Raw genomic sequence first — 27,764 nt, 5'->3', positions numbered from 1 at the left:
AGGTAAATGAGTATAGTGAGTATAAATTGGAGCATCAGTGTGCTACAGATGCCAGAAGTCGTTAGGTATTTGGTCTATTAAAGAATCTTCTTCATATGGTTCTCTGAATACTCCTGAATTAAAGGAAATCACGAATGGATTAGGGTTTTTTTGTTTTGTTTTCCTGTCCCTCTTCATAGCTTTGTCTTTTAGGTTAATGCAGAACAGCCTTGAGGGCGAAGTCATAAGGGCGCAGGAGCTTTCACATATCATAGCAACTGTTAGCCAGAGTTTGCCTGGATATTTGCTGGCCTGGGACTTTGTTAAAGAGAACTGGGAAAAGCTTACACGAAAGTAAGATTATTATTATTTTTTTTAATGTACCTGAAACTTTATACTCTCAGTGACAAAAGGACCTGTTTCTTTTAAGTGCCTAATAACAAATAGTTGGCTTCATATGAGTAGCCTTGGAGTAAGATGTGAAAGCATGTTTTAAAATACATTTTTTTCAGAAAGAAGATGGAGCATAAATTTTTAAATATTTTGATAGTTGATGGGACTTTGCCCAAGTCTTGTACTCGCATTAGAAAACCTTGATGTGAACTCCTGTTAAAAGGGTACCATCTCTAAAACAACTGTTGCAGATGCAGAATTTGCATGGATCAAATACATTCAAAAGCAGACCCATGGAGTTGACTCAGCATGCATTTCTTCTATCTTTTTAGAGCAATTCCAAAGCCAAACAACAAGAAAATCCATCTTGCCTTAGAAATAATGTTCTCCTTAATGGGTCTTGCTGGCTACCCAGCAGGAGAGCTGTCCTGTGAGTCTTCAGAAAACTAACAGTGCTTGGAAAGCTTGTATTCTGAGTCTTAATTTTGATTTGGAATAGCTTCATGTTACTTTAGGAAAAAAAAGAAAAAAAAAGCCACAAACAAAAAACCAAAAACCTTCTGCTGCATGAAAATTCCTGTTCTACCAAGCTTTTAATAGTCAGTATGACAAAAAATTACTGTTGTTGAAATGAAATCTGGGGGTGAATTTGATTATTGTCAAGTTTTGGAATACATCCCACAAATGCAGGTTTTGATATTCAGTATGGGGTGTCTTTAGCCCTTTAGTTTTGGAGCTGGGGTAGAAGTTTGAAGAGTTTGCATGTCCTTAGCTCTAAAGCTCAATTTTTAGGGGAGTGAAGGCTCTTCAGGCTTGGGCTTCTGAAAGCTCCTATCTCTTTCAAAAATGAGTTGTGAAAACTTAATTAAGTGCTTTCAATAGTTTCCAGCTCTAAAACAAAAAGCTGAGAGTAAGAATGTGTACATGTTCTGAACTTGCATCTTAAAGTGGCTCCTAGGTGTTTTCTTCTGTGTTTTGTATTTCAGGTTTCACCTAGGCTCATACACTATCCAGAATATCGTTAGTTGGTCAACTTGTCAGTTTTCCACAAAGGCACATCTGCTTGAGGTTGGTGGCGTGAACTACCAGAAAGTGTTACTTACTATAGTACTAAAGCTGTGCATTTCAGTTAATTGAGAAATGAGGAAAACGCATATTTTTACCATCTTTAAGGCCTTTTCACACGGATACACAGCTATAGCTATCCTTTTTTCCTAAGTGGGAAATACATCTATAAGCTTGTTGAAGGTTACATGTTGAACCTGTGACAGAGTTGGGAATATTTATTTTGGTTTCCTGTTCAATAGAGCAGTCTCCCGTAATAGAGATAATGAGTTTCGGGCATAGATTTTGTAAACAAGCTATGCTTTCTCCATCTCTGAAATCAGATGGAAGGCGATAAATATTGCTGTATTTTATTTTGACTGTTGGTGACCTCAAGGAGCTAGTGTGGCAATTGAGGATCAGTTAAGATCTGCGATACCTCAGGCATCTCTGTCTCCCCTCTGTGTTCCCCCTTCCCAGGGGTCGGTGAGGTTCAGGGGTCAATAATGGTCTGTGGTTTAGCCTAATATTTTCACTCAGGTAATTTTGTTATTGCTACAGTTTCCGTGAAGGATGATCTCCTTGCGTTTTGGGAATCCCCCTGCTACTGCAGGATAGAAGGTTCCCCGTTTTCTGCATGCGCTTGTAGCCTTTGCTTTTGAAACTATTTGTGTGGCCTACGCTAGCTTCAATTAGAATATGTTCGTTCTTTCTTTCTTTTCTTGTTGTGCAGGTGAAGACATTTTTTGAGTCACGATCAGAGGAGAGTTCTCAACTGCATTGTGTAAAAGAGGCAATTGATACAATTCAGCTCAATATCCAGTGGATGGAGAGGAATTTAGCAAAACTACAGGAATGGCTATAGTGAATGAACATACTGCTGTGGTTTTCCAGCCATTCAGGATATTTGTGGACTGTTGCTCTGTTACTTTTGCAAAAGCCAGAGTGAAACCAGGCATTGCTGCAACATCGTTTGCACTATTAGGGAGTCTAGATAGCTCAGGGCACATCTCACGTAAGTTTTGTTTTTCCTTGGAGCATTTATGGGCAGGATGTAAGTATTTATTCTGAAACTATTTTAATCTGTAGACCAAACATCTGCATAAATGATGATGCATAATTTTATATTTGAAACATGCGCCCTTTCATTTGGAATCATGTTGTAGTTTTTCAGCAGTGAGTAAATACTGACAGAGGCAGAAAAAAGCAAGATTTACCATGCAAACTGTTCTTTCTTTGCAGACTTCTGGTTCAGCAATAGGGTTTTTAAATGCAAAAATGTAAGTAGTTTTTACATTTGTAGATACAGTAGCTGTTGTGGAACAGAATCATACCTTATAAGGTCCATTAATACTTACATAATTAAGGTGCGCCAGTTTGAGGGGAAATGAAGTTTCGGATGTGCTTCAAATTTTGATTTTTAAAAAGGTTCTCTAGAATTTACACAAATCATAGGAAAGAGCAATATAGCATTCTAAGCAATGTACGCTTTCGTCTGTAAAGTGGCTGAGTATTAATATTACATACGGAGAAGTGAAAAGCCAAGGAGCAGAAACGTTTTGGAGGTGGGATTTCCAGAAGCACCTAGGTGACCTTGGGATTTTTACTCTGAATTGATTAAACGTTTTTGAGAATCTCCTCTTTAATCATTAGATTGTAATTAATGTTGCTATGTTGATCTCTTTGAGCAACAGCAGAAATCTGCTGTGGGAAGTTGCTCCAGGCTGGTTCATCTGTTAGACTGACTACTGATTTGTTCACTTTTGACTACTGATTTTTAATTTCTTCACTTGTTGCAGAGAGTCTGCAATTAGTAGATGTGTATCAGCCACTTAATTTAGGTAAGCTTCTGCTTTTTTCCTTAACCTGTGACCTCCCATGTCACTAGTTTAATTTGTGTGCATAGCTTACTTTGTATAGCATAGCATTAGGAAAGCTCCTCATTTGGATTTTAATGGTATATTCTCCTACTCTCTTGAAAAACCCCAGGGGACAAATCTTCAAACTGTTCTGAAGAAAGGGATCTAAAAAAAAAAAAAAAAAAAAAGGCAAAAAATCTGCAGTACAATCTGCCTCTGTCTAAAAACAGTTAACATGGCCATTTCTTAGGCATGACATGTACATGCAACCTATGCAAGAATAAACCTACTTGTTTATCTGAAGAGCTGATATTTTTAAATGTTCATTTCACTACGGATGTACCTTTTGTGGATTTGTGCACATGTTTAAACCTGCTTTACCTTATCACGGTCCAATTATGTGGTCAGTTTTAAAGTAGTATAAAAGCACTGACAATTAAAAGTGGAGTTTTTTGAACTAAGTGGATTTATTTTCAGCCAGTGTAACTTCTGAGGAAGACGGTAGTTTGATTCAAAGTTAAATTATTGGACTTAAAAATTTACCAGAGGATAACGTAAGCTGCGTAGTTTCACTTACGAAACCGCGGCATTGGCTATTCATTTGATTAGCCAAAATTGTCAGCTATGAGCGCTTAAGCCACGCCACGCTGTTCCCCTCTTTTCTGAATATGTCAGAAGTCCTGGAAAACAAAAATTTCTCAACTTGTCACCAGCTTCGATTTTGGTGACTTTGTTACAAAATCGTCAGAAAGAATGTGAGACCTTGAGAGCGCACGAAATACTTGTTTGCCAAAGAGGTCCAGAAATTAGCCTATTCTGCGTGCACCAAAGAAGGAATTGGCTGTGTGAGGACTAAAAGTAGATCATGCTTCCTTACAATTATGGGATTAGATTTTTAATTAATTTTGTTCTTGGATTGTTTGTACTAACTGCCACGTTTTTTTTCCTTTCCTTTTTTTTAACCTTTGGACTCTACAGAACTATTTTAGTTCCATCTTTGTATGTACATAGTTGGCATGTATTTTTCTTTATAGTCACTTCATTCTAAATGACAGTAGTGAACTCCTTACACATGTTTTACCTCATCCCTGCCTGCAGTACTGAGGTATGTGAATTTCAAACAGAGACTGGAGAAAGATCCCATCCTCCTCCTGTGTTCCACTGTGGGATTTAAAAATGTACCATTGTATTCAAAAGCTTTATTGGTAATGAACCCTTTGTAAGGAAATAACATGCAGCTGAGTTTTAGACGGGAGATGATTAAAAAAAAAAAAAAGTTTGGTAGGTTGGGAGGTTTGAGTGGGTGTGGCGTGGGGTGTGGGGGGGTTATTTTGTTGTTGTTTTCCTCCCAGTAGTTTGTAAGTAACCTTTTTGGTATACAGATGATGTTGCAGGCGTTTCAGTGTGAGTTATAGAGTGCTTTCAAATTATTTTTCTGCCGTGGAGTCTCTGAACTTCTAATTCTCTGTATTAAGAGAGGTGTTAGAGTCTCTCCTCCGTGAGAAACGCTGAAATGTACTCCTCCGCTTCTGCGTTCCTTACGAGCTGAGGGAGACTGGAGCGGCGCGGCTAAGCTGGCCTAAGCAATGAATTGCCCTCGACAGCCATATCTGTCCTGCCTTCTACTGGGAAGGAACGAAATCTTACCAGTTTTTTTAGATTTTTCTTTTGTCTTCCGGTGAAAAGAAAAAAGTATATTGCAGCCAACAGCACCTCTTTACCTAATTTCTGTAGTATTTTCCAGTTAAAACTTACAGAACCAGTGTTTGTGGATGTCTTAGGCCACTGTTATTTTAAAGCCGAAGAGCTTTCCGGTAAAAAGCTTTGGGTTTAAATGCTACTAGCTTTGACTCGTCTGCTGCAATGTGAGATGATTTTGAATGAATTGGAGCTATACAGTTTGTATTCCGTCAGACTTCATAAGTTACTGTCTTTAAAGCCATTATGCACTGGTTTTCTTGCTACTTTCCAGTATCCTCTGTTTATAAATAAACCACGTGTAATTTTTAAGAACTGACTGTGGTGAAAAGCAGGTGTACAGCTCATCTATTTTTCACTTCTGTGCAAGTTTTTCACTCTTTCCTGTCTAAAATTAGCCTACCAGAAAAAATGTAAGCAAGTAATTGAGCTCTGAAAAAGGAGTGAGCTCTCCACCAGCTCCCCTTTAATTTTTATTAAGAGATGGAAAAAGTGCAGATAATTTAGACTGAAGCACGTGTTCTCAACTGTCATGAGACTGAGGCATGAAAAGATGGTAACATAGGGAATGAAGGAGTTCAGAATCGGTTAAGTACTTCTGTGTAGACCCATTGTACAGATGGACCAACGTGCCAAGGTCATTGTGCCTTACGGCTTATGATTAAAGTGATATGCCAGACAGTATGCTAGAATAAGCGTCCTACTTTTCTGCGGGAGCTAACTGAGGTCTTGTTCTTAAATTGACGAGTTTAACATTTCTAGCCCAAATAGGTTACTTAGGATTTTTGTCCTTAGAGGTTGGAGACTTTGCTTCTCAGAGCAAGTGAAACTGTTCACCTCCCTGCTAATGGGAAAACAGAAGAGAGTTGCTAATGGGGCTTGCTTGTCAAACAGACAGTTCCACGTGTACGTGAATCTGTGATGGAAGGGGCCTGGCGGAGGGAGACTACTGAGCAGCGTCGGCTTTCCTTGCTTCCTGTAAATAAGGCGTAAACTGTGCTGCAGCATAAATCTTCCGATTGCTGAGCTACTGAAGCAAAACTATGTGAGCTTTCCTGAAATGTTGCATCACCTCCCAGGCACTGCATTGCTGTCAAGCTGATTATTTTTAAATTAATCATGAAAACTTCCCCTTATCCATATCTCTCCTAGATTGGCAATGGTTTGCTAGCGACCTTGTTTGTACTGTGGACTGTAACGTGTTATTGTCTGATTTAGCAGTTAGAAGGCACAGGAGGATGTTGTTTGCTATAAAAATGAGAACTTTGGAGATCTTGCAGCATCTAAGATGGTTAATTTTGAATACACGTGGTAAGAACGAGCTACAAGAAACCTAATCTTGGAATTAATTATTTTCTCTTGGTGGCCAAGTACTGTAGGAAGGGATTTTTGTTTGCTTGGGGGTTGTGGGGGGGTTGTGAGGGGGTGCAAGTACTGCTTTGTGACTCCATCTCTTTCACCTGTTCACCATTCGGTGGACCGTTCCTTTTTCTGACAGATGGGATCCTCCTTCCTTTCCTTGCTGGAAGATGTTATCTTTCGTTGCGCTCTGAAGTTTAAGATAGCGCTGCTTCAGTATCCGTTCTCACTTACATGCACTTGATTCATTCAGTCACGTACACTTTAGCTTCTCCTGCATGTTCCTGAATCATGTGTCACATAGTCCCGTCAATTCACCATGTGGTAAATATTTGTTGTTTTACCTTTAGAAATAAAGTGCTTGAGTGAATTTATTTTCATTAGTAATGTTGTTTATGTTTATCACTTTTATCAAGATGCTACTAAAATGTTCAAAGTTCTTTTGTTACTTTTTTAAGGCATTGTTTCACAGGATTTCTAGAAAAAAATAAAATGAAGACATTATTTATCATGTTAAACTCTCAGGTCCTATTGCTCAAGAGTTTAAATCTCTAGTTTTGCTGTGTTACTTAAACCTGCTGCTGTTGTAGAAATACAGACTTTTATATGTGACTATTTAGCTTTGATCAAGATTGAGAGAGAGGCGGCATCTTTGAATTAGTCATGGTGGCGTTTAACAAATTACTGTAAAACCTAAAATACCTAGTTTTATAAAAATATACTGGCTTGAATGGATTAAAACATGGTCTGATTTGAACTGAATTCTTAAAAATGAAGTACTGCTTTTCTCTTCCAAGAATTGGACAATGAACTAGTTTGAATATATAGCATAAAATAAGTAAATTTTTGCAGTGAGAAATGAGCCCTGTCTTAGTTAAGAGTTGGTTAAGTTAGCTGTCCCTGCAGAAAATCTTGCAAGTTAATTTGTAGGCGTTATATATTGTAGGTACTTGTAAAGGGCCACGCTCTGCGTTTTAAGCACTGTAGAAATATTCAAGACGCTGTAAATTCACGTGTGTCCTGAATGGTGGGTGGTGAAATTCCAGGTTGTAAAATACTTGCCTTTAGGGGGAGGGTTTTTGAATATTGTGTGTGTGTGTACATAGATATAAAAATATATATGTGTATATATATGTATAAACATGCAAATGTGTTATTTCATTTGTAAAGGGATAAAAAGCTTATTTTCTTTATATTTCAGAGAAATTGATTTGCATATAAGCAGCACTGATTTGAGAGGCACGTGTACTGCAAACACTATTGCTTTTTGTGAGATGGAAATAAAGTATTTAAATATAAGTTTTTCTTTGTATTGTTATTTTTCTTTTTGTTGTGCCATAAGGGTGTTTGAAAGTTCAAAAAGTGGGATTTTTTTTCTTTTTAGCCTGTGGAAACGGTCTAGGTTGAGATCCAGATTTAGCCCCTCTGCTGCTGTAGATTTTCTGAGTGAGGACGGTGCAGCATTTCAAGGGATTGTGGGATCACGCTGTCAGTCTTCCAGTGTAACCCAGGCCCATAAATTTTGACTGTTACCCTGTACTGAGTCTATTAACATGTATTTTGACTGAAAGCGGGTTTTTTTCTTCTTCTTCTCCATTCTAGAAAGTCAGCCAGCCTCTATTCAGCCATCTAGATAGAGATTGCTTCTTCCTCAACAGTTTGTTCCAGTGGTGAGTCCATCCTTAGATTAGCAGTTAAATAACACATTGAATAACATGATTTCTGCTTCAGGTTTTTCTGGCAGCGGCTTCCAGGCATAGTCTGAATTTCCTTCATTCTTTCCTGAAGAACTCAGAGTCCTTTTTATTTATTTATTTTAGGTCTGTGAAGTAATTTATAGTTTGTAATTACCTCCGCAAGTGAAATTGCGCCTCTTCAGCTCTCCGGCACCAGAACTCCATGTAGAATTCTGTAGAAATCTCATCAGTGTCCAATGAAAATAGTCCCTCTGACTGTTTTTTTCCCCTCAGTTTTAGCAGTTTCATACAAGATCAAAGCTCCGGCTGGAATTAAAATTCAGAAAATTGAGCCATTCATTCTTCTTACCCTCTTTAGTATTCTTTTTCTGTTGGTCAGAAATTTCAGGAGCCAGACCATACGGAAAGCAAAATCTTCGCAAGAGTGTCCACTGAAATGAAATGGTGTGGTTGTTTTTTTTTTTTCCCCCCCTATAGGCTTACTGGTGTGAATTGCTGCTGCTTGTGTTTTCGCTAATCAGCATATGAAGCAAGAAAGCTTTTTTGTTTGTTTTGTTCTCCTTGATAATTTGTTTCCTTCTAGAAGTGAACCACTGTATTCCTGTTGTCAGACCTGCACGGAGCGCGTGCTTCCCTGACGATAGTATCATTTGAACTAAAACGCTTAAAAATCCAAACTAGATTTTAAAATTGTTAATGAGGGAAATTACTGTATTTCTGAATAACTTGCTGTCATTCCCCCTTTCTGTTTCCTTTAAAAACAAACACACAAAACCCCCTATGCCTCAGTGTAAAATTGTTCAGCCTCAGTTTTCTATGAATTGCAGGCAGACGGGTTCGTAGTAATGGCTGTTATTCCCCTCTGTGGTTATAGACAGATCAGGTCATTCCTTAACCTTTCTTTTGGATAAGTTAGCTTCACAGAAATTATTTTGTCTCGGAATTTGCTTATGAGGTAAAGAATGGCATAAAACAAGACAAATTATATGCCAAAAATAGGATATAGAAAATATAACATAATTTTTTCTTCTCTAAAGTACTCCTGAATGTCACTGCAGTGCTGCTAGCATTGGAGTTTTGGAGTACACAGTTCAAGAGGAAAAAAAAAAAAAAAAAAAAAGGAAGCAGTGGCAAGGAAGTAAACTTTTTCATCTTTCTGCAGCTGTTGGTATGGATTTTGTTCCTCACCATGTCAGTTGCTTATAGCTCTTGCTTCATTGTATGTGTATGTTCTATAAATAGACTTTCTTTAGTGCCTAGCATGAATTTATCTGCCCTGCTGAACTGATGCCATCAAGTTAAATTGTTAAATTAAAACCAACTCCTGCTTCATTTCGGTGGAAATACTTGCGTGAAGATTTTGCTGTTGCTCAAATTCAGAAAGCTGATTCAGTATGAAACTGCCAAAGGCCTTGTAATACAAAAAGTGAGAACATAATTTTCTTTGCAGACATAGCTTCAGTTTCCTTTACTTTCAGAACTCTTCTGATGCATCTTCTGTGGCTTCCTGACCATTGCTTGTGGAAAGTAAATGGAAAACAAGATAGTTAATGTAAAATTCCATGTATTAAAATACAGCAGAACGTGCCACCTCCTTTATGCTGGCATAAATTGTCACAAGTAACTGCGTGGGAGCCAGTAGATAACATTGTTACGACAATCTAAGAGTGATGGTGAAAGGGAAGTGAGAACCTCTGAGGTTCTGCTACAGGCCCAGGCATATATACAAGTGCAGTGCAAATAAAATAGATTTCTGGCCTTGTAAGCCCCTATTACTGTGCCAGAAGAAAAACTCCCTGATCTAGAGGCATGCTGGAATGCCTGTCTGGCCTGCATTATCATAAAAGCATGTGTGTTCTTGGGAGTTTGGAGAGAAATCAATGGCAGGTGGTTTCGTTTCCAGGCTTTGTGCCAGAATTTAAGGGCAAACGATTTGAGGTACAGTAAAACACGGTATCCTTAGTTCTCAAAAGTGGATGTTACCTTGTTTGGAAGTTCACAAAACCCTTTTGATTCTCCAGGCCAATAGGGACAGCACATATTTTATGCATGCTCAGAATATTTTTACTGTTGGCTTCTCCCCATTTATTACCAGCCAGGATGGCAATTAACACTTAATGTAGTGTGAGCTGCAGAAAAATCTCTCCTTGGCTCCTGTCCTGGCTTTCAGAGAAGCTCGTAGCGTTTACGTTCTCTATGAAGACACGGGATACCTGCTGCGTATCAAAATGCAAAATACGATAAACAGAGGCAAAACCTTTTTTAGAGGGAGGAAGAGGGGAGGGAAGGAATTTAGTCTACCTCAGAGTAGAGAGGAGGAGGAAAGAGTTAAATTTATTAATATGCTTAAGCATCTTACTCTGCTGCTCTGTGCATTTTTTTTTTTTTTAATGGTTAGATATTGAATTCTAATACTCTGAAAAAATAAACCCTGGAGTTTTGGTCTGCTGTCCAGCGGGTGACCTTGATTTGATTATCCCCCTCTTCTGTGCCTTCCCAATAAAAACAGACAAGAAATCTCACTTGGTAAAGTGCACTAAGATCGTCTGAAGAGTAGTAGTCTCTCATTATTGGATTGCCTTTATTATGTATTAATGTAACCTCAGTGAAGTTCCGTGAACCTCTTTAGTTCCCTCTCTTTGCAGTTCTGTCGCCTGTGGGGCTGAGATCCATGAAGTCAATGAGAAAATCTTTTCTGTCTCTTAAGAGAGTCGAAGAGGTCTGTAGCGTAACAGGGGGATTGGCGTTTGGATATCTGAAAATCTAGCCATAGAGGATACTTTAGTGCTCTCTTCTGTACTCGTGTTCTAATTAACATATTTTACTCTTATAGGCTTTAATTTTTGCTTATTTAGTTGGTGGAGGCTTAAAACGAAGGCTCTTCCCAACTTGGGGCTCCTGCTGACATCCTTGTATAGAGAAGTGGGAAGTACAGCTGTCTGTAAAATCCAGCTTTGGATTTAAAACAACAAACAAACAAAAACACCCCAGCCCTCCCCTCTCCCCCCCCAACCCCCCCACTTGCAGACCTTCCCAAAAACCATGTTAAATACCAAAGCAGTGTAACCCTTTTATGTAATAAAAATGGCTAGAGGCAAAGATTCTTCAAAGCAGTAGTTTTCAAAGGAGGTCAAGGCTGGACTAAGTAGTTTTTTCCAGATGAAAGTTCAGGGATTTGGATATATATTACAGACTGTGTCAAGATAGGGAGCGGGAATGGAGTGATTCCCTGCTGGGAGCTCACTGGAGTGGCGGTCCGCAGGATTGCGGGGACCTGGATCAGGGTGGGGACATGTTCTCTTGGAAGATGGTGAAAACTGCGCGTAGTTCGTTTTGTGAACAAGCAAGTTTATGTTGAATATACTTGACTCATACTGCTGTTTCGTTCCTGGATTTTATTCCGTTCTGTACCACCTTGGATTCTGGTGTGCTCCCTGAACAAGAGCATCACTGTTAAATAAGCAAACGTGCTGTGCCCCTTCGCTTAGACTTGGCTTTTCCTGCCTCAGGGCCAACGCCATAATTCATAATTATAGCTGAAGTTTGTTTTATGTCGTGTATTACAAGCCCTGGTTTTGTTTTAATGGGTTTATTTCTCTGACTCCTATCATCTCACACCACTTGCAAGCAACCTTCTCTATATTTGTAAATAGCAAATAGGAACGGTGCCAATGAGTAGTGCTCAGAAATGTTTGGTATCATTCCTGAGTTAGTAAGACCAAAGATTTCTATTGCACACATCAGACAGTTGTGTGTGGTGTGGGGGGGGTGTGTTTTTTTGGGGTGTTTTTGTGGGTTTTTTTTGTTTGTTTTAAATAGGTACTTTCTTCATCCTTTCTAATTATGTGTGATGATTTGTAGAAAACCTGAAGCTCTGGATCATCAGTACTTCCTTGGTGTGCTGCAGACCCTTCTGCTTGGGTTCTGTCAATGTGTAGTGAATAGCAAGTCTTTTGTTTCCATAAAGAGGTTGAAAAATTGAATTTGGATTCCCTCCTGAGCTGTGAGTTTGGCAAGCTGATATATTACTACATCATTTACTGGTTCTTCAGTCTGGGCTGTAATGAAATTACAGGAGGAAATGAGGAAATCACTGAATATCAAAGGCTGTTCTTTTAGCGATGTCTCCCCGACTGCCTTAGTAACTTCGAGTTTGCTCTGAATGTCAGAGCCTACTGAACTGACGTAAATGTCAGAGGCTTAGCCTTTCAACCTTGTATTTCTAACTTCTTTTCTTTTGTTTCATGTCGATGATGTTTGACATAGCCCGTTCTGCCGTCTAGGATGGGTTGTGCAGGTTCCCAGTTGCCAAATTTAAATGTACATCATTTACTTCTTAAACAAATAAACCTGCTGCAGATGGAAACTGGTGGTGTATTGCATCAGAGTAGTAGTGTTAGGTTTAGGAGCAAATTCCCTAGGTTTAGGAGCAAATGGATTAGGCGGGGACAGGTGCTGGATAAAGGAAATAACTTTGATCAGACGTATGAAAAGGTTTGTTCTGGGAAACGGTCAGGAAAATGTGTGTGGGTACTTGTACCCTACAGGCAAAGCCAAGTTCCTTATATGAACTGCCATGCAATCTGTTGTCTACAGACACTAAATAACTGCCGTAATAAAGTGATACATGTTTCTATAAAGCAGTGATGTTTGTCCTAACAAGTGATCACCATGCTACTGAATTGTATTGACACATTTAATGTAAAACAAAGACCTACTTTCACTAAACACCTGCATCTCATACCCATCCTAGAGCCTTTGTCTATAGAACTTTGTGTGAAACTAATGGTGATCTTTTTTTGTCATAGCGGTTTCAGATATTTCTGGCAGCTTATAATATCTTGCAATGTCTGAGGCCGATAAAATTGAACATCCATTATGAAAGTAAGGCTGTGTGAAATGTCGTGGTGGCATTAATTATATTGACTTACCACATATGTGCTGCAGGAAGTTTGACCCGAAAGTGAGGAGTTCTTTATGACTCCATATCTTTCACCTGTTCTCCATTAGATGGAACATTCCTTCATCTGACAGATTGGATTTTTCCAACGCTGGAAGATGTTATCTTTCACTGCACTCTGAAATTTAAAACAATGCTGTCTCATTAACCATACGTTTTTGTATGCATTTCATGCATCCGGACTTGTATGCTAGCTTTCAGAGTTCCTGTATCATGTTTCACACAGTTACTTTGCTCCACCACATGGTAAATGTTACTGTTCCACATCTGGCTATAGTATATAGGAAAACATGTATGTTTGTAGTTACTGTTACATTACACTGTTGTTTGTACTTACTGTTTTTTTTTTTTTTAAATTGAGATGCTACTCACTCAGAAGTTTAAAGAAGGAAAGAGTGGAAGAGACAATTCAGAGTACTCTTGGGGAGCTCTAGACCGTCTGTCTGTCACAGTGGCTGTTAACGGTGGGAAGGATTTAAGTGTCTCCTTTTTCAGTATTGCTTAAATCTGCTGTTGCAGTACAAATCCAGGGAGTTGGGTGTCAGCTCAACGTTCTCACGGTTCTGTGAGAACGACGTGGTAGTTAATTCAGTTTATGGTGGTTGTGTTTGTCAAATTGCTATACAATAATGAATTCATACAATAGTTTTTCCTTAATACCTTAGTTGCGTTGTTTCCTCTCCTTGGATTGGAGTCTGGATTTGGATTAAATGTTGCTGAATTTAGACTGCATCTTTCTTCCTTTCTTTCAATCCATATGCTTTTCTGTATTTAAAAAAAAGGAGGAAAACTGCTTTTTTTTTTTTTAAGCAAACTATAATAAAGCCTAATTCAGCAAAGTAACCGTGCACACATTTAACTTTCATGAAATGCATGTGCTGTCACTGTGCTATTACACACTTAAGAACATGTTTAAATTCCACTGGCTGTTCTTTGGAAATAAGAGAATTGTAGTATGCTGTGAAGGTTATCGTATGTCATGAGGTGGTGAACCACATTTTGAGACAAAACTTGGAAACAATTATCTGCCTGCACTGTGTTGTGAGAGCTTTACTGATACTATTAGCATACATACAGCTTCTCCCACCCACAGGTGTTTTCTTGAAGGTTGCAGTGTTATAAATAACGAGCACTTTCGCAAAAGGCGATAAAGAAGCCTTCCAGTGCAAAGGGAGTTGTCAAATTCGTCCAAGCTGTAAATGAGATTGGTTATGATTGAGTTATGACTCATGGCTCAGTGTAAAACGAGCTACTGTTTTCCATCCTGTTCTGCTAGTTACTTCCAGCTTACTGCCCTGCTGTCACCACAGTTGATGCCGTTGTTTGTAGCGTCAGAGACTAGCAAGGAAATCTGGACTCCCCTGTTCCCTCCAAAACTGTCCTTGCAGATTGATCTGCAGGGTTCAAACTGTATTGGCAGATTTGGGGAGGTAGGTGAGCATGGCTGTGTGGCTGTACGAAATGTGTAAATGTAGGATCCAGTTCAGCATGTCTCAAAAGCCCTGTTTCTTCTTTTAAAACAGGTGAATTATGTCTAAGATGGACTTAATCTTTCAGATCTGACCGGTGAGGGAGGCAGAGAGAGAATGGCCTACTGAAAAAGAAAGGTATAAGTTACTGTTCCTCCCTTGATATAGATATGCCCTTCTTCAAATAAGGCACGGGGCCAGGGAAACACGACCTAGTCGTAAACTGCTCCAGTTTTAAAACAACTGCAAAATTTGCTGTGTACTAGCTGTTGCTGAACCGTAATCTAGAATTTAAACTTTCTTTTAAAAATACAAGCTGGAGGGGTTTTGTTTTTTCCTTCTGGCACAAACATAAGCCAGAGTTTAGGTGACACAGCATTATCTTCCTCAATTCGTAGAAGACCTGAAACAATAACTCTGTTGTACATGAGGTATTCCGGTTTGTCACCTTTGTGCTTGCTTTTAAACCAGATTATTCCGTTGAAATATATTAAGCTTCTAGCTACCCAACAGACCTCCCGTTCATCTTTACAGGGTGCTCACATTTTAAAATTTGCTGTGTATTCCGGTGTGCGGGACCAGCATAACACTAATTTTTTTACCCAGTTAATTAATGCAAGGGGAGCAGGAATAGGAAGGAATTGAAGGAAGAGCAGATGCTGAACCAGGCTCTCTTCGGTCCCGTGGGATGAAGATTGGGTCCACTGCTACTCAGTTTTGTATCACCTGTGTGATAGCACCATCTACCAGCAGCTCCGTTTGCTCTGTTGAAATGCCTGCCCTGTAATGCTGCCACAGCTCTACGTACAGAGCAATAGCCTTTACAAAGCAGCTTAGGGATCAGCTCCTCCAAGCCCGTTAGGATTTTTGGGGGGGTGATTATTTCCGTGTCTCGTCTTCATCAGAAGCTGGTAATAAGTTGCATACGTTGATTCGATCTCCATGATTGTGTGAGGTCTGACTTTCATGATATGTTTTATGCAAAATGCAAGATTCAGCTTCTGAGGAGGGTCTATACAGACTTGAAACATTGCCCTGCCAGAGGGAAAAGTAATTAAATCTTGCAGTAGGTTAACAGCTTGTTCATAGGCTGAACGTGGGCAGGAAAACAGTCCAGTGAGAAGATCAAAACTAACTCCCAGTTAAAAACATCAAATCTGTAAAATTCTCAGAAGTTGCACAATTCATTCCTGGTTCACATTAAGGCAAACCCACCGCTAATGAACAAAGACATGTTTTTCTGTAAAGCAGCACATAATGCAGAGGGACCCTCTTGCTGCTTATTTTTCCACGGATTCTTTTGCACAGGACCGCTCCGTGTTTAGCTCTTGGCATTGGAACCCGCTTTTCATCCATCTAACAGTCTGCTGATACCACCAAAATCTGCAGCAAGCCTACCTGTGTCTGCTGTCTAAGATCAACTGCTAAGTAGGAGAACCACCTACGTAGTGCTTAGAAAGTCAGGAGGAAGAGATGGAGGAGAGGAATATAAGATTGAATGGATGGTGGAGTGTGCGTTGGCAGATGAACAGGATTTTTTTACTGTGATGTGCCACCTTCCTGTGGAAGAACTTTTATTTTTAGGGGGCCCCTTGTTAAATTGTGGATAGTAAATGGCTCTTTCATCAGTGAAAGTTTATCTAACGTTTGTAAAGTCTGTGTCAAAAATTCAAGTAGCAAATGCTGGTAATAGTTCTGCTGCTCTAAGCAAATGCCATCTGTCTGTAGTGTCTCATGATAAATATTTGCAAGCCCATGTTGAGTAGAGAGTGCTTTTGTTGCAGGGACTGCGATGGTGCTCAAAGGCTCAGTGTAAAAGAAACAACAGATTCTATACTACTCTTCTGTCTCTTAGTTCCTAACCTTATGAGTGAGGATGGCAGATAACCTGGAAACAGCTGGCCGTTCCTACAGTATCCCTGACTAGCAACTGAGGAGAGGCCTTTCTCACAGGTCGACTCTGTAAGCAAGCCCAGACAGGAGGGGAGAGGGCATGGAGTGGCGTCCTTGCTGTGCTGCAGCCCGTGAAAGGTAGGAGGGGAGGCAAGTGTATTGAGCACCGTGGTGCCTCTGGGTGTTTCAGCTGAAGGAGGCCAAATCACGGAGGCCATCTGCTGTGATGGTCGCAGCTCACAAGCATATGAGAGAATATATTTAAAATGAGTTGCAAGTTACAGAAGGAGAGAGAGCGTGTGCACAGTCTTGCGCTGGCAAGTGCTCATCAGACAAGGCTGTGCTGGATTTATTGTCTGGCACAGAGCACAGAAGCAGTAAGGAAACCCTTGCCTGAGTTTTGGGCCTTTTTTTTTTTCCTGAAGCGAAGATGATGACTTCCAGAGCTGTTTGAAGGCATCCCCATCAGGCAAACCAGCTCCCAGTGATGCCAGGGGAAAACTGCATTGGTGCTAGCATTGCACTCAGCCAAATAGCATCTGCTTCTGATTACATTGTATTTTACATCTCTGGGAAGGAGGCAGTCTGTTTCATTTCTGGTTTTTTTTTTTTTTTTTTTTTGTTCTCCCCTCCCCTTTGTTAATCTGACCCTTTTATGAGATGTGTTTATCTGTAGTCAGTGATGAAGTGAGCTGTAGAAAGAGATTTTTGTCTACTTGTTGTTAGGCTTTTGTTAATTAAACGCCACATGCTGCTGTCCTATAAAGCCGTGCTGTGATGGCAAGGTGCAACAGAGGAGCAAAAACTGAAGTTCCAGTGTTGGGTGTTCTTTTGTTTTTGTTTTTTGGGGTTTTTTTTGCCTTCAGTTTTTTTCCTCTGGCTAATTCTCCTCAGCTGAAAATACAGAGGCTATCGCTGTAAGTTGAGAGAAGGGCTGTACGTGTTGCATCTCTTCTCTTGGCTCCACTCTGGGGCTTTACTGTGCGTTTTTACCCCTTTATTAAAGGAATAAAAAGGATTACTATGTGACTGTTATTCCCCCTCCGTCTCCTGTTTCGGACAGGTACGTTTCTTCTTGCTTGTTTAGGATGGCAGCTCCTTCATGGACTGAGTTTGTAAATGTTCTTAAGAAAACCTTTCATTTTAAAAATCGCTGCATTAGCTGTGAGCGCAACTGCAGAGCTGTTGCGCTGTCGTACGTAGCCCTGGAGAGAGCCCTTGGTTGCTTTGTAGATAGAATTGAGGGATTGCATCCGCTGCTGTCCCTCGGGGCCTCAAAGAGGGACAGAAGCATTAGGAACGTTACAAAAGGCAGCAAGGGAACTCTCAGAATATCCGGAGATGTACATTCATAGGCCCGTTCTAGAAAGAGCTAGGGAAGGAGAACATTTTGAATGAAAACGTCAGTAGAAAAAGGTTTAGGAGCTATAAGCAAAAATCCCCGATATCTCCTGGTATGTTGGATTCTGCCTGTGTCCAGGGCTTTGGAGGCTCATTGTGAAGAGCCAAAATGGCACTGAAGAAGCACTGACTCCACTGTAGACTACGCCTCCTGATGAGAACAACCTACAAGATCCCAAATTTTGGCCAGCTGCCTGGGGCAAACGTGTCATCCTGGTTCATAGTCTGTTAGCCACCTCTCTGCAGATTTTTGAGAAGCTCCAGCGCAGTGCAGTGATCGTCTGCTCCCATTCTGCCAGCCTGGAAACTGCAAGTCCAACAGTTCTCTCTGTCTGGGGCAGTGTGCCAGAAGTAGTTTGTTTCCCTAAATGAATTAAGAAACTAAGAAACGTGCTGTGATGCGACTACTGGAGCTTTCTTTGTGACCAAGGTAAAAAGAATCTTTTATAAAAGGCTCTCCCCCAAAAATCCTTTCAATCTAATAAGGTTATTTGATGTACTCATAAAGAAGTAGGAAAGCAACTGGTGGTGCAGTGCAGTTCACGTGAAGTAGATAATTTTAGTACAAAAGGTAGCTAAGGAAATAATATCACTTTATATTTTTCTAATGAATATTCTTATAAATAGGTCAGTAATTAATACTCACTGGTTAGAGTTTTCATGACCGAGCAACTTTTAAAACAGTTTTGCCAGGTATGGCATGGATTTGTGCAATATATGTTGAATTAATATGCTTGAAACCGATCTATACCAAAAATTACACTATTGTTCTACGTCCTCTGGAGTCGGGTCTGTTTTCTGGGCTTTTGTTTTGTTTATTTGTTTTAATTATCTTATTTTAAAGGATGTGGTCTCTCAAATCTGGATCTGTAATTGAGGTGGGAAAGATTTTGTTAACGGTGCAGCTCTGGAGAATTGGACTTCTTGCATCACTAGGAGAGCTGCGAGATAGAGGTTTTGAGAGAAATGCTTCGGGACCCTGAAGAGGTGAGAATGTTGCCTTTTCTGCTCTCAGTGCGGGTCACACTGGTTTTTGGTGTCTGTTCTCTCTTATGTAAACTGAGCCTGTATTTATTTTGAATTCAATAGAGAAATTTACTTTGGACCTAAAAGCATATCTTGCCACTGAAAAATAGCTTATGCATACACAAATAATATTTATACTTCATCTTCGGCATTTTTAGTGGAATAGTCATGCATTAACAGGTGGATAGAACAGCATGATTGAAGAGATTTTCTTCTTTGCTCTCTGTAATTTCTCTGAGTGTGTACCAACCATAGCCTAGTGTGTGCAGGCCCCCTAAGTATCGCAAGTACAGCACTTTAAATCCGAGTGTAATAATGTTTGCTTGTATCCATTTGGGTCCTAAGTTGTAGCATTCCTATCTAGGGCAAGGCTGATTGTCTTTGTGCGCAACACAAAAATAAATAAAACAGAAAATAATCAGAGATACTAATGCCTTATCATGGTCAGCCGTGGTGTAAATATGCCTCTGCTCTGGCCTGTGATGTTTTTTTCCTGAGAGTAATGCTGATGCAGATTTTATTGGCAGGGTTCTTTAGAATGCAAAAAACAATCAGCATCTTTTTCAGCAGGAGAGGCTATTTTTTAAGCCAAATGATTGTTTGTTTGTTTGCCTTTCTTTTTGTTGGCCACTTAGGGAACGTAATATTGTGCTATGCTATGGCCTCACTGATATACCTTCCTGAAAGTGGCTTTTCCTGGCCTCCACTGCATTAATGGCAGTTTCTAATGAGAGTCGCTATTCAGCTGCGAATCTGGCGGAGTTAACCACTGTCATGTTCTCAGTTGAAGAGAGAAATGGGCTAATCACAAGTGCTTCTCTACAACAATTCGACACATTTGCCTAATGTAAATAATTTGCAAGGTACTTGGAAGTCCTTTCAGGTGAGGGTACTGGTTCTGTCTAAATGGAGGGTTCAAGAAAAACAAATCTGTATTCACGCAAGAGAGTACGTTCTCCACAATCCTACTATTCCCATGTATACGGCAGGAGATGTCCAGAAAATGAGTTTTGTATCAAGCTGACAGAAGGCATGCTATACGAAACCAGCTAGGTGCTGTGCCCTTCATGGAAAAAGTCTCTGCAGTTGTTATACTACATCACTTCTCCAACCATCTGAAGTAACTATTTCTGAGGACTTTTTGAGTAAATTTTCTGTGAAATATCTCTTACTCCACATGAAAGAAGCCATTGGGAATGAAGCCCACAAGAAAACCATGCCTGAAGCTCAGTCACTCACAGAACTTTTTATTACCATGCATGATTTATGGATGTGGCTTGGAGTTTTCCTCCTTTGTAGAGTACGTAAAACCTCAGAAATCTCGGCTTCTGAGAGTCCTTAGTTCACCATGCAGCATGTTTGTCAACTTCTAAATTATTTCTGTGGAATACGTTATCCCAACAGGTCAACTGTAAGAGGATGACGAGAGAGAGAAAAGAGTGTTTCTTGGATGTGTTTCAGAACAAACCACGTTGTGACTATAGAAGTTTCTATAACTTGTGCCCGAGGCTATCCATAGCGCGCAACACCGTGAGAAACAAGGTTGTCACTTTGCAGCCATCCAGAGATGTAGGAAAGCTGTTCAGCCTAAGCAGATGACTGTGCTGTGGACTTTCAGTCACATGGGGGTGGTAGGGGAGGAAAGGCTAAATACTCACATTTTTCTTGCTCATTGTTCCTGCTACTGTTTTTTAACAAAAGCTTTAATGCAGAAAGCACTTGGCACTGAGAACAGAATCGAGCTGATGTAGCTAAACCTTAATGAACCTGAATGCCCCTGTCCCTTGTCAGGGGGAGCACTCACTGTGCTAACTATTTTAAAACCCAGTCTACGTTTTGTCATGAAACAGATGAGGCTTAAAGTACATACAGAGAGCATGAGGTTATGATTGCAATATTTCTGTCTCAGCTTCGTGGTAATGAAGTGGGTGTTTTGCTGCAGTTATGAAATATAACTCTGCTTGTTTCTAGAATGTCTGTAGCGATGAGTATTAACGTTTTTGCTATAAACAGACAGACGTGGCCTACTGTTCTGTCAGTAAATGGTCCTCTATCAGAAGCCGGAGGAAAAAGCAGTGGAAATCTTGCGTCATCTTTAGTTTACGTTCACTGATACTCTCATGTTTGCCCAGTCCTCCTACAGCATTCTGCTTACTATTGTAAGGACAAGCTATGGCTAAGAATTGGCTTAGGTATTGATAATTCTTTGTGTGGCGCTCGCACAAGAGAGCGCATCCGTGTGCATTTGGAAAACTGTAGGTGTGGAAGTTTTATGTAAGGCCTTTAAGAAAATGCTGACACAGACAAGCCTTGACCATGTTACCACTAGGAGAAGAATTTGCCTACAGCCTGCCAGTGTTTGTGGCAGCATAAAGGCTTCAGCTGTAGTAAATACACAATAATTGTACAGTAATCAAACTAAATATGTTGGCTCTGTGGTAAAGGCCCTTTGATCCACTCATGTTGTTCTGACCTAAAGAGTGGCTGCTGCAAATGGTCTGCCAAGGTCAGAATGCCCAGGGTGGTCATACCCTTGAATATCATAAACTAAACCTCTCTTTATTTGTATTACAAACTCCCCATAGGTCAGTCAGCCAGGAACGTTCAGGGGAAGTTCTGAGCTCTATTTCTAGTGATGAATCTTGCAAACTGTTAAAAGTTGGGTTCCGCGAGGCAACTGTTGTTGCGTTGGTTCTCGTTTTTGCGGTACGTTTCCCCAGCAGTTTCTAGAAGGATAAACGATGACTTCAGTTGCTGGAGTTCACTGTCAGTTATGAAGGAATCCAAAGCTTTTTGGGAACTGCCTCAGCATAGTTTTTTACCCATTTTTTGACCTGTACGGATACCTCTTTATAAAGCAAATTAGTACAGGTGTGGTTCTGCTTATTTTTGGAGAATCACATTTTGGTTCACTGCAAGGCAGGCTAAGCTTCCTGTTCTTCATTTCACATTATTGCAGTAAGAGCGTCTTCCGTGTTGCTGGCTGTCTCAGGGCAGAAAACCTCCCCATTTTTGCTTCAGGCAAGTGTGTCTAATAAGACAGCCAGCCAGCATTGCGGACCTAGGGGCTTCTCGCCCAAATGCACTGGAAAGCTAGACAAGAGATACGCAAGCTAACACAACTTGGCGAGTGGAGTTGATTAACGTTTAAACGTGACTCTTTGGGACATGGAAGAGCAATGAATGTGAAAGGAAAGTTTGCAGTAGTTACGCTGGGAGAGCACAAAAGTGCGATACTAAGTGCTTAGTAGAGGTATGATAGAAAGGCAGGAAAATTGTAGCAGAAGCCTGTAACGAAGCTTTAGTGTGAGGAACTGCGTTTGATAAAATGACAGTACAGGATCGTTATCTTCATGTTGCTATCAGTGGCATAATGTCATTTGAAATAATATATGAATAAGTAGGAAATGAGGGACTCTTCACTGCTCCACTTTCAAGCAAATGAAGCTCGAGCTTCTAATTTCTGTCAGTCAAGCTCGGAAGTCCACTAGGTCTTCACCAGGGAATATACTGGAGTTTAAAACACCAGAAGAAGGGCAGAGTTTTTCTGAAGAGCTTTGGCCTACCCCAGAGCCTTAAAGCATTTCCTGTGCTGTGGACATCGTGGCAATTACTAGTTGAAATAAGGCTTTTTTTTACCATTCCCCATAGCTCATCTTGTTACGGTAAATTCTGTTTCTTCCACTCAGCAAAGCTTCCTTTTCTTCACTCAGTGCTGTTTTATCAAGAGGGTTGCGACTGGAGCCTGTATGCCTCATAAAGTTACCTAGCAGCTGCAGGGCACAGTAGGAGTAAGAGTACACATTGAAATTTCTTTGTATTTAAATTAAGGACTAAGGTATTAGTAACTGTAAAAGATTAGTGTTAGAGCCAAATTGAAGAGGTTCTTGTCTCTTAATTTTCAGCTGATGGGGCATAGATGTCTAATAACTGCAACATATCTTTTACAGCATTTTGATTGGGCAAGTCCACATTTGCCCCATTGTTTGTAAGACCAGTGACTGACTTAGTTTCTATAGAAATATTGAGCTGATACCAGTTAAAGTTGAATCACATAGTATGCCTAACAAATCTGACACACTGCGGGTAAGAGTAGAAGAGAATTCTCTGCATTTTATTCTGAAAGAATCAGTTCTAGTAGGAAGAGTTTCATTTATTGCCCGTGCTTACTCTGTGTGAAGCCTGTCTGCCGTGAACTGGGGAGATTGCTCTGAGTTGTACTGAGTGCGCTAGATGACAGAGGCAGGTTAACTGCAGACTGGCCATTACTTTAACCCGAATCCTTTCGGTCGATATCGAATGTCTTGGGACAGGTTCACTGTTCTGGAGTCACATAACTTACGGAAGCTTTGTTACAGGTGGAACACAGTCCTATCAGGATCGAAGAGTGTCTGCGTTATTTGTACTACTGGAAAACTAATTGCTTGGCACCCAGTTCCGTCCGGGTTCTGCCTGCTCTGGCCTTCTGCCTGCTGTGTTTGATCACCAACATACTGCACCTAACCGTCTTCAGCACCCAGGGAAGAAAGCAGGAGCTGCGTGTGTGATTTTTGGTGCTAAGCCACCTCCGTATCTGAAATAGTAATACTATAATCATGTTGCTTAGCTTGTTGAAAAGGCCCACAAATTATTCCTGAAACTTGGTAAAGAAAGAGAGCTTAAGAAATGAAGAGACTTAAACTGCTTAACCGATTACTGGAAAAAGTGTGGCATTACAGGAGTGAAACATCAAATGCTAATCCTTTTTCTGACATATATCGTATATAGGCTCATATACAAAAGGAACTGTTGCCCCAAGCTGGTCTGACATTGACATAGTGCTGTTTAGTGAAGCCTTTGAGAATCACGAGGACTACAAGAAAACACTGCTGCATATTTTGGAAGAACTATAAGATTTCTTCAGTTTTTTTTTCATGTGTTGGCAGGTTTTGATCAACGTTATTGCGTTTTCCTGCGTAGCTGCTATTTGCTCCTTACATATATTGTACGACTTTCTCCAGGTGAGTTGTCTCTATCTTTTTAACTCTTTAAAGCACAGCAATATTGGAAGATAAAATGACATATGATATGCTTAGAAAAACATCAAAGATGGCAATAAAGATGGCAATAAATTTCTAATTAGAGATTTGGAAGGTCTTCAAAGGCTCAGTCTTGACAGAGCTCTAGTGGTTCCCTGCTTGCATCACCTTTGTGATCTTTATCTGACTTTTGTAACGTGACTGAATAGAAACGAATGAAACTCAATTCAGCTTTGTTAACGGTAATGCAAAGTGCTGCACTTTCCCTTACTTGCATGAACACGTGTAACTGCTAAACTTAATCTATCCATGGTGTACGCAAGTACATAAACCTCTACATCCTTCTTCAGCAGAGACAAGAATCCCTGGGAAACAGGCCTGAGAGTGAGTCATGGACTCGGTGCCAGTGGCTTTGAAATTTTGGAGCTGTGTGGAAAAAGATGAATAGAGACATGGAGCCGGATGATATGCCTTAAATAGTCCCCCACAGTGACAAGTCCAAAATGCTTATAAACTCTGCTTTTCGAAGGAAGTTGCATATGGTATTTGTATTTAAGGGAAAGCTGGTTGATACTAAATCTTCATCTTGCTTGGTGTCGTTTTGGAAACTGTATCTGCCTACGTCTTCTGCAATTGCAGGCAGAGATATGTGGAAGTCCCTGGCTCTGGAGCAGCCCATGGGAGCGGTGTCCAAGCTGTGTGGACCCTGGGTGACAGGGCAGTTCCAGAACAGCAGCCGCCAGAGGTCTTTCCCAGGACCTCTGGTTTCCTGCCGGGAAGCTGCAGGTCTGAGGGCTCCTGGGGCTCTTTTCTTGCTGATTGGTGTCAGGGGGTCAGCAGGCTGCCCATGCGCAGCTGGCTGGAGTAGGGAGTCTGGAGCACCCTTTGCCTCCTGCTGCATACCAATTGAAAGGTGATTGATAGGATGGGTCTTCTACAGCAAGAAACCAGGCAGAGTCTGAGCCCTCCTTGCGTTGCAGTGGAAGGTGCGTGGAAAGCAAGATGCTACAGATGAATTGATGTTTTCTGAAGGGGAAAACGTTGACAGAAAATTTCTAATTATCTAAGAAGGAAAAAAAAAATCAGTGAAGGGAGAGGGAGAAGGATGTCGAGAACATGAAGTTGGTGCTCTTACGTTTGCCCAGCCCAATAAGGGGCTCCAGCAGTTGTTACTATGACTGTCATCCAAAGTGACGTTTAGTGATCTCTTCTCATTCCTTAGTGGATAACGTTCATATCACAAGAAGTGTAAGCACACTGCCATGTGAGAAGGGTGTTACTGTTCTTCCTCATAGTCATGGAAGACAAACCAGAGCTGGACAGTCACAGAAGACCTAGCAAAGTACCCCTCCACCTCTCTCCAGAAAAGCGTTAGCCAGCGAGTTATGCAAACGATAGGAGCTTAAACAACGGCTATCCTATGTCATACCGTTTTAATGAACAGAAGAGTGATTGGCTTCTCTAGCGACTGTAATCTGGATGTTTTCATAGCTTGTGACTGTCTTTTTCATTCACTCACATCGGTGCTATGTTAAATGTATATATATAATATGTGTTATTTTTCAAAGAAATAGGAAAAGTACTAAGTAACACCTTGTACAGCTCTAAATGTCCAGTTTGTATTACTGATCATATCTGTATTATGGCATTAATGGCAGTGCTTGTCCTGCACGAAACTTGTAGCTGAAAATGGGTTATTCCACGTTTGGAAGAAATTGTTGGTACAGCCCTACTGTGCATTACCTTTGCAAACCCTCCTTTGCAGGGAGATCTGACTTGTATTGACAGGACTGTGCTTTTGCAAGTGTAATTTACGCAGCCCTTCTGTGAACTCAGTTTAGTTCTTACTCCTGTATCCATGGATAGAGGAGTAAGTTTCTACAAAAGCAGCCGCCTTTGGTCAGAAATTCTACTTCTTTCGCAGTCTTGTCTGATGTAGCTATAGCGGAAGACTTTTCAATAGAGGTCTAGTAGGTTGTTCAAATAAGATTTGCTTATTGTGTTTATTTCTACAGAGCAGTTTCCACTTCTGCAGATCTTAGTGGAGTGGGAAATGCAATACCCGAGGCTTTACTGCAGTACCCACGGAGTTCCTGAGTGCAGAACGGGCAGCGTTCAGGAAGAACCGTCAACTAAGAAGAGGTGCAGTTACCCTGTGGAAACGTTAGCTTTTGATTGATTGTTGTCTTAAAAGAAGTAAACCTGGAGTCTGATTTTTGTCAGTTTAAACCAGTACCTTTAATCAGTGATGCAATTCACTTCTGCTCTTGTGGCGTTTTCTCCTATTTTTGCCAAAAAGCATCAAAAGGCAAACATATGGCAAAAGTGCTCCACCCAAAAAAAGAAGAAATTGACTTAGAGTTTCCACTACTGTTACTTCTTTTATTCCAGTATATGTTGCTGTTGTTGATAGAGCTCTTCATAAATCGTGAGCTTAAAAACAAAAGCCCCACCCCCCCCCGCCCAACACACACAAAATAGGAGCCAGTATATCCACTGTAGTAAACAACCATGTATTTATTGACTTGAAAAAACAACTTGGTTGACCTGTGGTGAATTTGACCTTGAGCGTATTCCTGTGTCTTTTGAAAGTGGTAGACAGTTGATCGGGTTTCTTGTTTTTGAGAGGGACCGACACAATAAAAGGTGTCGTGGTTCAGGGGTGGTGTTTAATAATGCTTATTTTAGGATAATGATGCAGAAAAGGACATGATTCTCCTTCCAGTTTCATTTTGAGTGCAAGAAGGATCCTGGTCACTTATCTGATATCATGTCCTCCTGTGATATTCTAGGGCCTGCTCTACCATCAGGTACAGGCAGAAATGTTATCAATATATGATCGCCTGTGACCGTTCATGCCCTTCCTGTAACTGCATGAATCATATAATATTTCCGCAGAATGCAAATTATGGGATTTCAGCCTTGATGGTGATAATATTCTGCTTTGGGAAAAAAAATACTATGTTTACAGTCCACAAGTTACGAAGTAATACTAATAATGAGTAAACTGATTTATCCAGTACAAAATCAGCACAATATAAAAGCAACCCCCAAACACCTAGGTTACCCTGTTTACATAATATGCTATCTACAAGTTTGCTGTACAGGTCACTTGTATAGCTAGTTTCATCCCATGCTGTTAAGCTGTTCCTCCTACTTTTTTTTTTTTTTCTTAAACCAGTTCCGATGTGGAAGAACCATCAAACTGTGAGATCTTTTTGAGCTGTTTAATTTTAAAAAGTACATCTAACCAATACGTGTCCAGTTTTTGCAGTTGAAAGTATGAATCTTAGGCTTCTGTACTCCCTAGTAGGCAAGTGGAAACAGCACAGTTTCTGTAGTGTGTGTTCATGCAGTTAAAATTGTGTGTGTCACATTAGTGTTTATGGGCACATATTAAAAAAGATTTCTTGCTAGTGGTTGTGGACTGAGGTGTAAAATAGTATTGTCAGATCATTCATGTTTGTAACTTGGAAACATGGGTTAAATCCTGTATGTTCAAAGTGCAGAATCAATACGACCTGAAGGAGACAGTCTTAAAGTATTTTGTGTGGACAAAGTGGCCTTTGCATAGTAATCATGTATAGAAAAATAAAAGTATTTAGGTACTGTATTTGTCTAATGACATTACTGGATTTTTTAGACTTTTGTATTTATTACGTCACATCTGCAGTGATTTCAATTTTGGGGAAGTTCTCTTTTTACTTTTGGCATTTAAACGTATTGTACAGTTCTTCTGAAGCTTCGTTTTTTGTAATACTGGAGTAAAAAAAGAAGGAAGAAGCAATGGCTGCTGTCTTATCTCTGTTGTTGTTAACAGGTTTAAAGCAGCGTTTTTGCTGTGAGGTCTGCCTCTGTGATGACACTTAAAATGCAGCTGTACAGCATGTCCCTGCTGCAGTACCGGAGTGAGTTTGTCAAGGCATCCCCAGTGAGAGTGAAGGGCCCCGATTTGTTTGGTTAAGCGC

At 40.4% G+C, this 27,764-nt stretch overlaps 1 protein-coding gene and 2 long non-coding RNA genes across 5 annotated transcripts in view; all 3 read left to right on the top strand.

Annotated features, from left to right (window-relative positions):
* Window positions 1–3,578, top strand: part of LOC138064695 (leucyl-cystinyl aminopeptidase-like) — a 60,571-nt gene extending 56,993 nt beyond the window's left edge. For both annotated transcript variants that reach the window (XM_068928458.1, XM_068928459.1), the window contains exons 16-18: window positions 193–333; window positions 1,359–1,440; window positions 2,150–3,578. In XM_068928458.1, coding sequence (XP_068784559.1) covers window positions 193–333; window positions 1,359–1,440; window positions 2,150–2,281 — 355 coding nt within the window. In that variant the 3' untranslated portion in view covers window positions 2,282–3,578. The remainder of the gene's footprint in view (window positions 1–192; window positions 334–1,358; window positions 1,441–2,149) is intronic.
* A 2,949-nt stretch (window positions 3,579–6,527) lies between these two features.
* Window positions 6,528–7,631, top strand: LOC138064697 (uncharacterized). Its single transcript, XR_011137939.1, has 2 exons — window positions 6,528–6,656; window positions 7,534–7,631. It is a non-coding gene; the product is annotated as an uncharacterized lncRNA (long non-coding RNA).
* Window positions 7,632–18,610: 10,979 nt separating this feature from the next.
* On the top strand, window positions 18,611–25,995 carry LOC138064396 (uncharacterized). Of its 2 annotated transcripts, none has more exons than XR_011137635.1 (3): window positions 18,611–18,739; window positions 23,137–23,778; window positions 25,812–25,995. It is a non-coding gene; the product is annotated as an uncharacterized lncRNA (long non-coding RNA). The 2 variants fall into 2 exon arrangements; XR_011137636.1 differs by lacking the exon at window positions 25,812–25,995 and adding an exon at window positions 24,147–25,124.
* The last annotated feature ends 1,769 nt before the right edge of the window (window positions 25,996–27,764 follow it).

This window comes from Struthio camelus, chromosome Z (genome assembly GCF_040807025.1).
Source record: "Struthio camelus isolate bStrCam1 chromosome Z, bStrCam1.hap1, whole genome shotgun sequence".
Classification (NCBI taxonomy): domain Eukaryota; kingdom Metazoa; phylum Chordata; class Aves; order Struthioniformes; family Struthionidae; genus Struthio; species Struthio camelus.
Note: the sequence above shows the minus strand (reverse complement) of the source record. Positions and strands in the feature narration are given on the sequence as shown.